The 13589-nt window shown below is 33.4% G+C and overlaps 1 protein-coding gene across 1 annotated transcript; it reads left to right on the top strand.

Moving 5' to 3' along the window:
* Positions 1-10753: 10753 nt before the first annotated feature.
* On the top strand, positions 10754-11894 carry LOC140813120 (protein IRX15-LIKE-like). The gene has a single exon (XM_073171554.1). It carries the CDS (start codon positions 10898-10900, stop codon positions 11828-11830), a length of 933 nt encoding a protein of 310 aa, XP_073027655.1. The 5' UTR covers positions 10754-10897; the 3' UTR covers positions 11831-11894.
* Positions 11895-13589: the final 1695 nt, after the last annotated feature.

The following is a 13589-nucleotide window of genomic DNA, read 5'->3' as shown; positions in this document are numbered from 1 at the left end:
AATTATATAATCTGATATCCGTAAATTTTACTGAATTTTTTTTTATGTAGACGGTTAGATTTATTCGGTTTTCACATGTAAATCAATCACACCTACAGTTGTTCTTGGTCATTTCTCACATATCTTACCTTATTTCATCCTTTCAAATTTAAGCATTCATATTTAAAGTGTGTTTTTTCATATAAAAATAATTTTTTTAGAAGAAAATAAAATCTAGTATCACTAGCTCCATGTTACGAAATTACTCGAGTTCTCAAATGAGCATAATATACCATTTGGGAAAGTAGAGAAAGAGTTAAGTCTAATAGCTAGGAGGTTGAACATTTCTGCATGTAGCTTCTGGGTGATGCAAAGATTGGTTCCATGAACGTTGCACAAAATGGATTCATGCTCCATCCTCTTAGTTTCAAATAGCTCGTTCAAGATTGTTTCTGAGTATTGGAAGCTACACCCCATGAACTTCCTAAGGCCCGGAGCCTCCAACATTCTGCACATAGGAACTATGGTCTTGCCTGTCGATAGACATGACATGTCACATATCTATATTTCACTGGTGTTGATCGGATCGGTTGAAGTGTTTAGAATTGAGGTTGAATAAACGCTTCCTAAAATTCATTTTATCAAAAATTTATTTATTCTGGTTCGAAACTGAACTTAATATTCTCAATTGTCAATATCAGTTGACTAACAAAATATGTGCGGAAAGAAGTCAAATTGACATATTATACTAAGTAAACTGAATGGTAGACCGAAAGTAAAATATATGCAAGTTTGTTTACGAATTTTTGGAGAACTTAAGTTTCTACGTCACACCTCCTTCCTTTTGGGAAGACTCACACTAAAAAGCTTTGATCTTTAGAAACAGTTTGCAAAATCTCAATTCAATTTAGACTTAAAACTGCCAAAACTGAAACTCTTAGTCTACTCAACTGAGCGAATAAACAGTATACGAATTGTTCTCGAATACAATGAATTACAAAGATCTCTAGCACTTGATCATCTTCAATGATCATATAAAATATTTTGTAAATTTTGGCTTAGTGTGTGAGCAGTTTTGCTTTAATTTTGGGACTCGGTAAATGTTCTTGAAACTTGATAATATCGGTAACCTGGTCACTTCTGTTCAACTGATTTTCATATCTATTTATAGATTCTGAATTGCAACGGTCTCAAACTTCAAAAAGGATATGTTTCATATAATGTAGCAGTTGATGCGTCTTTTGTCCAGGTCATCATTCCTTACATCCTTACAAAATGCAATGAGGTTGCTTCTGGCTATGTCAGCAAGGTACGAAAAAATTTATCCAAAAATCAGTTTAGCCCTCTGGTATAAACTGTTGTTCTTGAGACTTAATGATGATAACTGGTAATTGATAAGAGTGTTAAGATATATTTCAATTTATGTCCGAGTGAGTTCTCCTTTGACTAACCCAATTTGTATAAATCAGTTTAGCATAGTCAAGTTCAGTTTACTAAGATCAATTTTGCTTTAATTATGTGTTAACATCAAAACATAAAAGTTCTGTTACTACATGTGTCATTTTAAAATTATGAAAAGTCAAATAATGACTTTTGGCGGTTCATATATCCAAAAATTACATTTAAATATGGATAATAATTGTAAATTCAGTAAATACTAAATTAAAATTTTGAAATATTTAAAATTAAACCATTCAAGAAGATTAATTTTTTTCAAAGAAAAACCACCAGACCATTGGACAAGACTAAGTTCCCAAAAACTCTAGCATGAGCGGACAAAGTTGTGTACTGATTTAGTACATTGTTTTACCATCTAGAATTTTGTTCACCTAAATTTATGCATTGATTTAAATCAACTAAACAAAATATATTTCAGAAATAATAAAACTTAGCATTTGGAATTGGTTTAGTGAATATGTCGGCAGCTTGATTGCATGTTGAAATGTATTTCAACCTGATATCCTTCTTCATTACATGATATCAGATGAAATGATGTCTGATGTCAATTTGTTTGGTTCGAGAATGAAAGATAGGATTGTAGGTGATTGTTATGATACATTTATTATCACATAACATTGGCGACTCTGCTGCTTGAATTCCATAATATCATAATTGCTGCTGAATCCAAAGTAATTGTGCACATCAACTCATAGCGACTAGATACTCAGCTTCAGTCGTTGATGTGGAAATCGATATTTGATTCTTGTTGAACCAATAGATCAGCTTGTCTCCTAAGAACTGACATGATCTACTGGTGTTTTTTCTATCGATCTTGCAACATGCATAGTCTGCATCTAAATATCCAATAAGTAAAAAACTTGAGTCTTTGGGATACTAAAGACCCACACATAGAGTTATTTTATTATATTTAAGTATGTGTTTAGCTGCAGTATATTGAGATTGTTAAGGATTAGTGTAGTATCCCGATTCCTAATTTGAGTTAATTATTGGATTAATTATTTTCGGTGGGATCGGAAGGACCGAACCGGGTTCGGATCGTCCGATCATGGTTCGGATCGTCCGAGCCAGATGTCGGATCGTCCGAGCCAGGTGGCTGGACCCGTGGCAGACATGCAGAATTCGGATCGTCCGAGCAAGGGTTCGGATCGTCCGAGACAGGTGGCTGGACACGTAGAACGCATGCAAGGTTCGGATCGTCCGAAGTGGGTTCGGATCGTCCGAATGTACCGGATCGGAGCTTCCGAAGTGGATCGGATCGTCCGAACATTGGCTATAAATAGAGGCGCGAGGCTTCATTTCTTACTCGCCATTTCAGAGCGTTCCAGAGCGTTTTAGTCGTTTCTGAGAGGTTTCTAGTCTTTCCCGAGGTTCAGGCACTAGCAGGGAGCTACTGGCTTTGTAGCGGAGCTGTGCTCTAGTTGGGAGCTAGCGGCATCAGCGGGCTAGCGACGGACGAAGGTTTGGAATTGTATCATTATTATTTCAGGATTATCTAGTTAAGTCTGGTAGATAAGTTTTAGTGATGGTTTTCACTTGATGAATAGGCTTGGAATAGACCTGTTTGTCTGGTTTTCCAGTGGATTAGGATTGCAGTGATAGAGGTACGAAAGTACTATCCGAGATATCCTGGTCGAGTATACATTCTTATATGTGTTGCATGATTATGTGGTGCATTGATATATGTCATATGATGCATGCTATTATGTCACGCTGTATGATGCATGTTGCATTTCATGTTGAGCCGTATCTCCTTCGAGATAGCCTTTACTGTTGAGCTGTATCTCTTTCGAGATAAGCTATATCTTGTGGGGCCGCTCAGCCCTGTCTTGTGTTGTGGACGCATGGACACCGAGAGTACACAGTGGCCGACGGGTCCGGAGGGCTTCGGTGATCCGGGACATTTTAGGTCCACGTCTGTTCTTGTAGTGGATGCAGTGACCCAGAGGAGTACCGCGCGGCACTATCCACTTGGCGCCTCTAGACTGAGCATATTGAGATCCTTTGTTACTCCTGTTTCTTGACTACCCTGGTATCATATCATAGCATGTGCATTTCATATAGGTTTGTATACTCATGCTTTTGTACTGGGCGTTCTTATCGCTCATGTCCTCGGTTTTGTTTATCTTGGACACCCCATTCCCACGGGGCAGGCCTCAGGTTGGACAGCTCAGGAGGAGGAGGAGGAGGATGTTGAGTAGCTGGTTGGTTTAGTTCTTCGGTATCTTTTTGATTCGATATGGTTGTACCGTATATTTCATTTTTAGTTGAGTTGTCCTGGATTTTCGATTGGGTTGTATAACTATCTTTTGGTGACAGTTTTCCGCCTTTATTTCTGATTGTTTTTAATTAAGTTAATCGCATGCTTAGTTCTTGATTAGTAGGTGATTCTGGAACGGGTCACTACAATTAGTATAAAGTGAGCATATAAACAAAACACAAAAATTATGTCTGGCTGGCTAGTGGCCAGACATGGAAGTGACTCAATTAACCATTTGTATATTATTATGTCTATTTAGATTATATCTTTGTCTTTATTTAGTTTGATTGATGAACTCTTTGGAGTGACATTCACAACACAATTTTTCATGCCAAACTTCTTTAATAAATCATTGGTATATATGTCTTGGTTGATGAAAGTGTCTGCTTCTAACTAGTTTACTTGCAATCCGAGAAAAAATGTTAATTTTCCCATCATGTTCATCTCTAACCATTTCTGTATAATCTTATATAATCTCACACATAGTTTAGGGTTAGTGGAACAAAATATTATATCAGCATAATTTTGCACAAAAAATGAATGATCACCGTTAGTGAATAAAAACTATGTTTTATCTACGGTTCCAATTCCAGAGTCATTTTCAAGTAAGAATTTAGTTAATGTATAATAGCTTGCACGAGAAGCTTGTTTTAGACCATGTAATACTTTTTTTACTTTATAAACATAACTAGGATGAATATGACTAACAAATCCATGAGGTTGTTCAATATACACTTTTTCATTTAAAAAACCGTTAATAAATGCAAACTTAACTTAAATTTGATATATTTTTATGTATTTAAAGGCAAAAAATTCAAGAAATATTTTAATGACTTAAATTATAGCTCTAGGAGTAAATGATTCATTAAAATCTATGTCATCTTCCTTTCTATAACCTTGAGATATAAGTCTATATTTATTTCTTACAATTGATCGACTCTCGTCCATTTTATTCCTAAATACCCAGCTGGTTCCAATAACATGTAGGTTTTCGGGTCGGGAAACTAGATTCCAAATCATGCTTTTCTTGAATTGATTAAGTTGTTCTTGAATTGCATCTATCCAGTTTGAATCTCCTAAGGCCCCATCAATCTTCTTAGGTTCAAGTTGAGAAACAAATGCATTATGCATAAACTCATATATCATTTGTTTTCTAGTTCTAAGAAGAGCGGTCATGTTACCGTTGATTAACTCGAGTAGATGCTTATTATTCCACCCAGGCTTGGTCAAAATGAATTTGGATCTAACTATTTAACGGTTGGATCTTCATTAGTTTTAGATTCATCCTATTCTTGATGTATTTCGAGCCGGTGATCAATCATCGGCTCAACTTCTTCAGCAATTTGTTTCTGTGTAGGTTCTTCATGGACGGCTAGACTTGCTTCAGGGATGATTTCAGTCATTCTTCTTAAATATATCTCATGATCACTGCTAGTATCAAGGTTAGTAACATCAAATTTGCTGCCTATTTCATGTATATTTCTACTACTAGTAACTTGACAGAGAGAAGATTCATCAAATAACATATGCATAGATTTTTCAACTGTTATAGTTATATAATTATAAACTCTATAAGCTTTATTAACCGAAAGGTAACCTTCTTCTTTAGTTCTTCCAATCATTGAAATAAGATTTTGTTACTTAAATCTAGTTGGGTTTTGAATTAAATAACCCTTATAGACTCACACTTGAATTAGCCTAATCGGCTTGCTAGTGTGTATATCAAAAAGTGGGAACTTGTGCATAAATCAGTGAGTTTATGTGATGTGTTCTCTCTCTCATCGAATGTTGTTTATGCTGTTCATTCTTCTCATTTGTTTGGCATCTCTCGGAACATGTCTACAGTTGTGGTAATGGCTAACTTCCCCTTCGCAAAGTAATGTCCGGTTAGACTTGGTTTTCAGCGAGAAAAGTTTAAGCGATTGTAACCGGATTGACTGGTCTTCTTTTTTACCTGTCCGGTTGAAATTAGAAGTTTCTGGTTCAATGTAACCAAAACCAAGGTACTTGCCCCTGTTATCAAAATTTACATTTCGTTTAGGTTGAAATTCTGACTGGTCATGTTCATTATCATTCTAGATCAAACGAAGTTTATCATTTTATACTTTTCTTTGTTTAGACATGATTGAGTATTTACCTCAGAAGAGTTACATTCATTAATGCCATATCATATTCCAACTCTATCATCGGCCATTTTATGCAACTCGTACGTCTTCTCAATGGAGAAAAAATATTTGTTCTAAGAATTGACTAGAAATATCAATCGTTTACTCCGTTTAAAGTTATTTGGAACACTCTTCACATGTAATCAATTTTAGCTGCTAGCAGACTGATTCTTAATTTCAGACCGTCAACTTTTTTCGTTGTGAACAACTATAGTTGTTTGACTTATCTGTTAACTTTTTGCTTTCTGCCTTAGTTTCATCAATGATTGCGAAAATCTTTTATATTCTTCTATCATATCAGTTGTGCCTTGATAAGATCCTTGCGTATAAATTCATTTGGGTCAAAATCAAATATAATGTCATCGTCAGTTTCAGTTCGAATTTTGTGGTCTCTAGCTCGGCATCTTCCATGAGACACTGAACCTTCTCATCATTACTCAGGCTGGTAAATGTATGTGAACTTGATTTTTCTGAGTCTGAATAAGTTCATTTACTCTTATTTTCCTCATCAATCAACATTTTTTAGTCTTTCTTTTTCTTGTAAGATATTTTCTCTTATTTGGACCATTTTCTCTCAAATGGATTTTTATTATCTTTCTTTTGCCTGTTGCAACCATCAATAAAAAGACCTTACTTTCTGCAGTTAAAAAAGCTTCATTATCATCATTTTGGTCTTTTTAACGATAATAATTGAATTTAGACTTATTTTCTTCATAAATTTGGAAAAAAACTTAAACATATAATGACACAGCCTCATTACTTATCTAGTCAGCAGATTTTTTGTTTGAAGCTTCTTCATTGGAGGTTTGAATAAAGGTTGTGCAGCTAGAGCTTTTGTTGATTGTGAAGTGGATGACACTTCTTCTGTTCGGATTCGTAGCTTAAACTCATGGGCTTTAATATCAGCAAAGAAGTCGAGTAGCTCAAGTTTGTTGAGATCTTTGGATTTCCTCATGGTTACCATCTTTACGTCCAATTCTTTGGGTAATGATCTCATAACCTTCAAAGTAATTTTGCGGTTAGAGTATTCTTTGACAATAGATGTTAGTTTAATGATGATGTTACTAAAACATTAATAAAATTCATTTAGAGTTGAGCTTCATTTTTGCATTATCGAACTTCTAGATTGCAACAGTTAGCTTTTTATCCTTGGTTTGATCATTGGCTACACAAAATTGGGTAAGCTTCACCCATATCTCTTTGGCATTTGAACAAGTCTTGATTTTGCTAAACATATTATTTTCAAATGTATTGTAAATAATGTTTGGTCACATTGTCAAGGTTTGTTTTCTTCTTGTCATCTGCAGTCCACTCTGACCAGGGCTTTTCGACCATCTGTGGTGCACCCTCAGTCATTTCAACCGAATATTGGCTTTTAGTATCTTTATTGGACCGTCGGTGATGACATACATCATGTCATCATCTTGAGCTGTTAAATTTTCCTGCACGTGTATTTTTTGATCACCATGGTCTTCTTTTTAAAATATTGGAATCTTGTTAAAAGATGTTATTTTAAAATATAGTTATCAGAGTTTAAGAAAAATCGTTTTTGATATCACTTGTTGAGATTATATTAGAGTTTAGAGGTGTTGAATAAACTTTTTAAAAAATTTCTAAATTTTGAACTATTCTTTTAACAATTTTTAGGATGTTAAGAAATATTCATGTAACAACTAATTTTGCCATCTTTTAAAAATAATATATTTGTTTTCAAACACAGATGTCGTTGTTGTCATATCATCGTCTTTTCAAAAATTTCGTGTAGTGCACAGGAACCTGACATTCTGTTGAGGTTCAGTGATTGTTGGAACGAAAAACTTTATCCTCTGTTCCAGCTAGGATTTTGATTCTTTTTCAATGATTATACTGATTCTTCATGGATTATTTGGATTTGGACTGACTGATTATAACTTAGGTAGACTGTGATTTGGGCTTCATCAGTCAACCTTTAATCGGTTTGGCTATCAATATATTTATTAAGCTTTATCATGTTGGCTCTGTAGTAAATCTTCTTGGAAAACTTCATTTTAATAATCATTTTTCCTTCTTGAATTTATTTAGATTAAACTCTGTAATTATCCGTTGAATCGACATATTTATTAAATCACCAAAACTTAAAATGTTCAACACTAGCTGTGTTATCAAAGAAACGTGGTATTCATGGTCACCAAATATATGTTCTCTATTTTTTCCTTCACTAATAATGTTTAATTAAAAATATTGTTTTATCCGCAGTAAAATAAAATAAAATCAAAGCTCAAAAATAATTTTTTTAAAAAATTCTACTTACATACTTACATCTTATATAAAAATTTAATATATTTAACAAAAAATATTAATATGATATTTATCTCGTTATCGAAGTTGGTAAGTATGCAAGCATCTAACGTAATAATGTGATGATGTATTTAAAAGTAGGTTCTTTATGAGACGGTCTCATGAATTTTTATCTGTGAGACGAGCCAATCATACCGATATTCACATTAAAATATAATACTCTTGATATAAAAAGTAATTTTTTTCATTGATGACCCAAATAAGAAATATGTCTCACAAAATGTAACCCGTGAGACCGTCTCACAAAAGTTTTTGTCGAAGACCTCTTGAAAAGTAATATAATTAGTTTACAGTAAATTATTTAATTAATCAATTAGTTATATTAAATTTCGAATATATAATTTAAATCTTTATTTTATATAATGTAAACTCTAAGTTCTATGCACAGTGCAGATTATTTACAAATATTTCAAATTTAAAAATAGGGTAATAAAGCCATGTTCTAGCCTATTAGTCTAACAGTCTATGTGATATCCCATCTCCAAAATTCCATAATCCAAGCCACTTTTCACTCCAAATTTACCCCAAAATTTCTCAAATCAATGCTGACTAAGTACATTCCATGTCCCAAGAATAATGGCTATCAATTCTATGTTTTATTTATATAATCAATAGCCTTTTTTTGAGAAGAAATTTGTTGGGCTGTCACGATATCATTATGTCTAAATGGTAGGTTTCATGTGAGACCGTCTCACGGATCTTAATTCGTGAGACGGGTCAATTCTACGGATATTCACAGTAAAAAGTAACACTCTTAGCATAGAAAGTAATATTTTTTCATGAATGACCCAAATAAGGGTTCCGTCTCACAAATATGACCCATGAGACCGTCTCACACAAGTTTTTGCCATGTCTAAAATTCTTATTTTATATTTATGTATTTAAAATTTTCATCTCAAAAAGCCATTATATCATAATGATGTGGCCACTTAATGTAACAAGACAAAACCTCGTGTGCGAGTCGTATTTTGTGAAACAAGGCTCTTATTTTGGGTCATCCCATAAAAAATATTACTTTTGTATGCTAAGATTATTACTTTATTTTAGTTAATATCGATAGGATTGATCCGTCTCATGCATAAGATTCGTGAAATCATCATACAAAAGATCTATCATGCAACAAATGACCAAGTGACGAGACATTTTGAACTAAAAGTGTTCCATTTGCATTAAAACAATAATCTACATTTTATTGATTAACTTTATTAGTCAAAAGATTTTCAAATCGTGTTAATTTTTTTTTTGAATAGAAATCGTGTTTTAAATTGACATACACAAACGATAATAAAGCATGTTTTTCTGAAATTTGGTGGCCATACTCCAACCTCATTACATTAGCTAAAAATAGTTTTTAATAAACAAAATTATTTCTTAAACAAATAAAATATAATTATACACTCGAAAATAAATTAAAATTTTCAACTTATCAAAATTATTATCTTATTTATCAGTCGACAGTTCGAAAGCTGATCTATATTTGTAATAAAACATAATAATTTTGACATTAAAATAATTTTATTTTCTTAAAAATGTTATTTTTGAAACCGAAACTAGTCGGTGGCTTTTTTCCCTTCCCCCTCCATACGTACAATTTATTGGGGACCGGACCCTTCAATTTTCTCTTGCGTATCCATTTCAATATTATTAGTATCAATAATCTCACCGATCTTTTTAATAAAAAAACACACATTATTGGCCTCGCTTTAGATTTTTATATTTTAAATTGGTTATTCCGAAATTGTTATTCTGCGTGAAATAAATAACATGTGACAAAAATTTATGTGAGACGAATCTTACGAGTCGTATTTGTGATACGGATCTTTATTTGAGTAACCCATGAAAAATATTATTTTTTATGCTAAGAAGGTATACTTTAATTCATGAATATGGATAGAATTGACCCGTCTCACAGCTATATTGAGATCCGTGAGACGGTCTCACATAAGACCTACTTCATAACATTTTGATCTATCCATTACCAATGATACATAATTTATCGATATAAATGGAAAGCAATCCATATTGAACTTGAATCATGGTAATATTGGGAAACAATGAATCAAAATTTCGTAAAATAAAATCATAATTATAGTTTTGGACGACATATGATATCTCAAATTTGATATTCAATTATAACAAATATCTATCTCTGTTTTGAACTAAAAAAATCATCATTTGGGCATAAACTTCAATATTTTCCTAAATAAATAATAAATCATTAAGAAATGCCACTTAAAAAACATCGAATACATCTCTTGTGAGACGGTCTCACGAATTTTTATTAGTAAGACGGGTCAACCCTACCGATATTCACAATAAAAACTAATACTCTTAGTATAAAAAATAATAATTTTTCATGGATTATCTAAATAAGATATCTGTCTCACAAAATATGATCTGTGAGACCATCTTACACAAATTTTACAAAAAAAAATTTAACGAGGTGCTAAATTGGGAATCATATATTTTTATTCAAAAGCTAAATAAAGAAAAATTTATATTTTTTTTAAAAAAAAGTGGAGGCAATTATTAAAAAATCTAGGAACATTTAGTACAATGCACAGACACCCTACCTATGAAGTCGTGCCACTGTCTTAAATTCCTCCATGTGAGCGTTTTTAAAAGAACCTGAAAGCTCTTTCAGTACTCCTCCATTGCTAAGCAACTCATCTCTTTACCTTTTCCAGCTTTGAAGAAAATGAAGCCCACCGCCAAATTCATCGTTCTCCACCCTTCCGTCCATAAATCTGGCGGTGTCGGTGGCCCAATTGTCCCCTCACACCGCGCTTGGCTGGCGGTTTTAGCTGTCTTTATTTTCACTTTTGCTTTCATTATCATCACCACAAGAGAACCAGACACCATCTCCGGAAAAACCGCCATCTCCGGTAAACCGAAGTCTCAGCTTCCTAAACCCGTATTTGACGCCCTTCTTCACTATGCTTCTACGAATGCTACCTCCTCGGACCACATGTCGGCCGACGAGGTGAAGGCCGTTGCCGCAGTCCTACGTGGCTGCAACCCTCCGTGTAACTTCCTAGTGTTCGGGCTTACACACGAGACCCTACTTTGGAACTCCCTCAACCACAACGGCCGCACGGTTTTCATCGACGAGAGCTCCTATCTAGTCTCGAAACTCGAAGAGAAACATCCGTTCATCGAAGCCTTCGACGTCCAATTCACCACGAAAGTAAGCGAACTGTACGATTTGATGGAGCATTACAAACAAGAAATCAGCAACGAATGCCGCCCGGTTCAAAACCTCTTGTTCTCGGACTGCAAATTGGCTATCAACGACCTGCCCAACCACGTGTACGATGTCCCATGGGACGTGATCCTAATCGACGGGCCTCGAGGGTATTTCGCGGCAGCACCGGGAAGAATGGCCGCCATATACACCGCCGGAGTTCTAGCGAGGAGCAAAAGGATCGGCGCCGGCGGTGAAACCCACGTGCTCGTGCATGAAATTGAGAGGGAAGTTGAGAGAATTTGCAGTGAGGAGTTCCTGTGCAAGCATCATTTGGTGGAGACCAAGGATCGGTTGGGGCATTTTGTCGTGGGAAAAATGGAGGGTAATCTGAATCGGTTCGAATTTTGTCCCACTTCTGGTTCATCGTCACTTTCTCCCAACTGAATTTCTGTCAATTTTATTTTTATATTTCAGTCAAATTTCCAAATCAAAATTTAAATCTGCCTAAGATTGTATAAATTTAAGTAATTTCAAATTTCCAACAAATATTCAAATGTAAATATTTGAACTACAAATTTGAGAATGAACTCGCGATCTTCGCATCCTTTATATATGTCGGCTATATACTTTGTATGTTATGTAAATATCGTCAATCAGGTAGATAACACTCAAGTTCGTCTAAAAAAATATTGATCGCTAATATATAGAAATATATTTGATCGCAAGTCGATTGGAACCTAGTGTGAATTCACATGACAAAATGAATCAATAACTTGATGTGCAGCTTCGAGATTTAACGAGTAGTAATGTCTTTGTTGGAGACGTGTCGGCGGTAGAAAATGATATAATTGATCTCTGAAAGATATAAGACATCACCAGCAGATAAACACACACCTTTCCAAATCATTGATCTAATAGCTCGACCCATTATTATCCAATTAGGTACACTTTGTGCTGTCAGATATAAGGAAATAAAATTACATCTTAATTAACAATTATAGATTGTGGTCTACTAATAATCACTTGATAGTCATTCCTCTATTCGATCTCATTTTTGAATAAAATTATAAATGTCAAAATATATTATGGGAATCAAATAGCAAACTTTACAATACATCATCATTTTCTCATAAGAGAAGATAAAAAAAACCCAAATTTCAATGTATATTTTTTAACCTAAGTACTTTTATGTAAAAAAAAAATAGTAGAAATCATATATATTAAAATTAAAAGCTTTAAAAAATTTTATATTAAGTATAATAATTATTTGAATATAATGATTTTATTTTAAAATTTATGATCTTTTTCTTTTACTCTTTTATAATATTGTTTTTTTTTAAGAGAAGGTGTGATCATCTAGTCCTTTAGTGATTATTCTTATATGTTTATACTAAATTGGTCGCTCTCTCATCTGTCATAATATAGCACATCTTAATGATTAACATTATTTTAAAACAAGATTAACTCGTAATTATACCAAAACAATTTAGGATGTGTTTGGTTGAGTGGATTAAATAAGGATAGATTAATAGTCAAATATATATCGTTAAAATTTTAAGATGTTTTAATAATCATTTTGACCCGATTCAAGATCCAATTTTATTAATCAAATAGTTATCCATAAAATTAGATCTTAAACCGGGTCAAAATAATTATTAAAACAACTTAAAATTTTAACGATAAATATTGGACTATTAATCTATCCTTATTTAATCCACTCAACAAAAAACACCCTTAGAGTAGGTCTCATGTGAGACCGTCTCACGGATTATAATCTGTGAGACGGGTCAACCCTACCCATATTCACAATAAAAAGTAATACTCTTAGCATAAAAAGTGATACTTTTTCATGGGTGACCCGAATAAGAGATCCGTCTCACAAATATGACCCGTGAGACCGTCTCACACAAGTTTTTGCCAACAATTTATCCTAAAAAATAATAATGTTTGATTTTGCTTTTGTTTCAAAATTATTTATATATCAGATGCTAAAAATTATAATTTTTTTTACTTCAATTTCTCTTCAGGGCGTTAAAAAACTTCCACAAAACTATTTCTTATTTTTTGAAGGATGCTTGTTGCCTAAAAAAACCCACCCTAACTGTTTTTATAACCCCAAAAAAAAAATAATTTGAAATTAGTTTATTTTTGCGGTAATTTAGAGAAAAATGCATCTGTCAATCATTTACTTAAAATTCAGTAC

The sequence above is a fragment of the Primulina eburnea genome, chromosome 14, assembly GCF_022965805.1.
Source record: "Primulina eburnea isolate SZY01 chromosome 14, ASM2296580v1, whole genome shotgun sequence".
In the NCBI taxonomy this organism is placed as follows: Eukaryota; Viridiplantae; Streptophyta; class Magnoliopsida; order Lamiales; family Gesneriaceae; genus Primulina; species Primulina eburnea.
The sequence above is the reverse complement of the archived record's forward strand: the minus strand, read 5'-3'. Positions and strand labels throughout refer to the sequence as shown.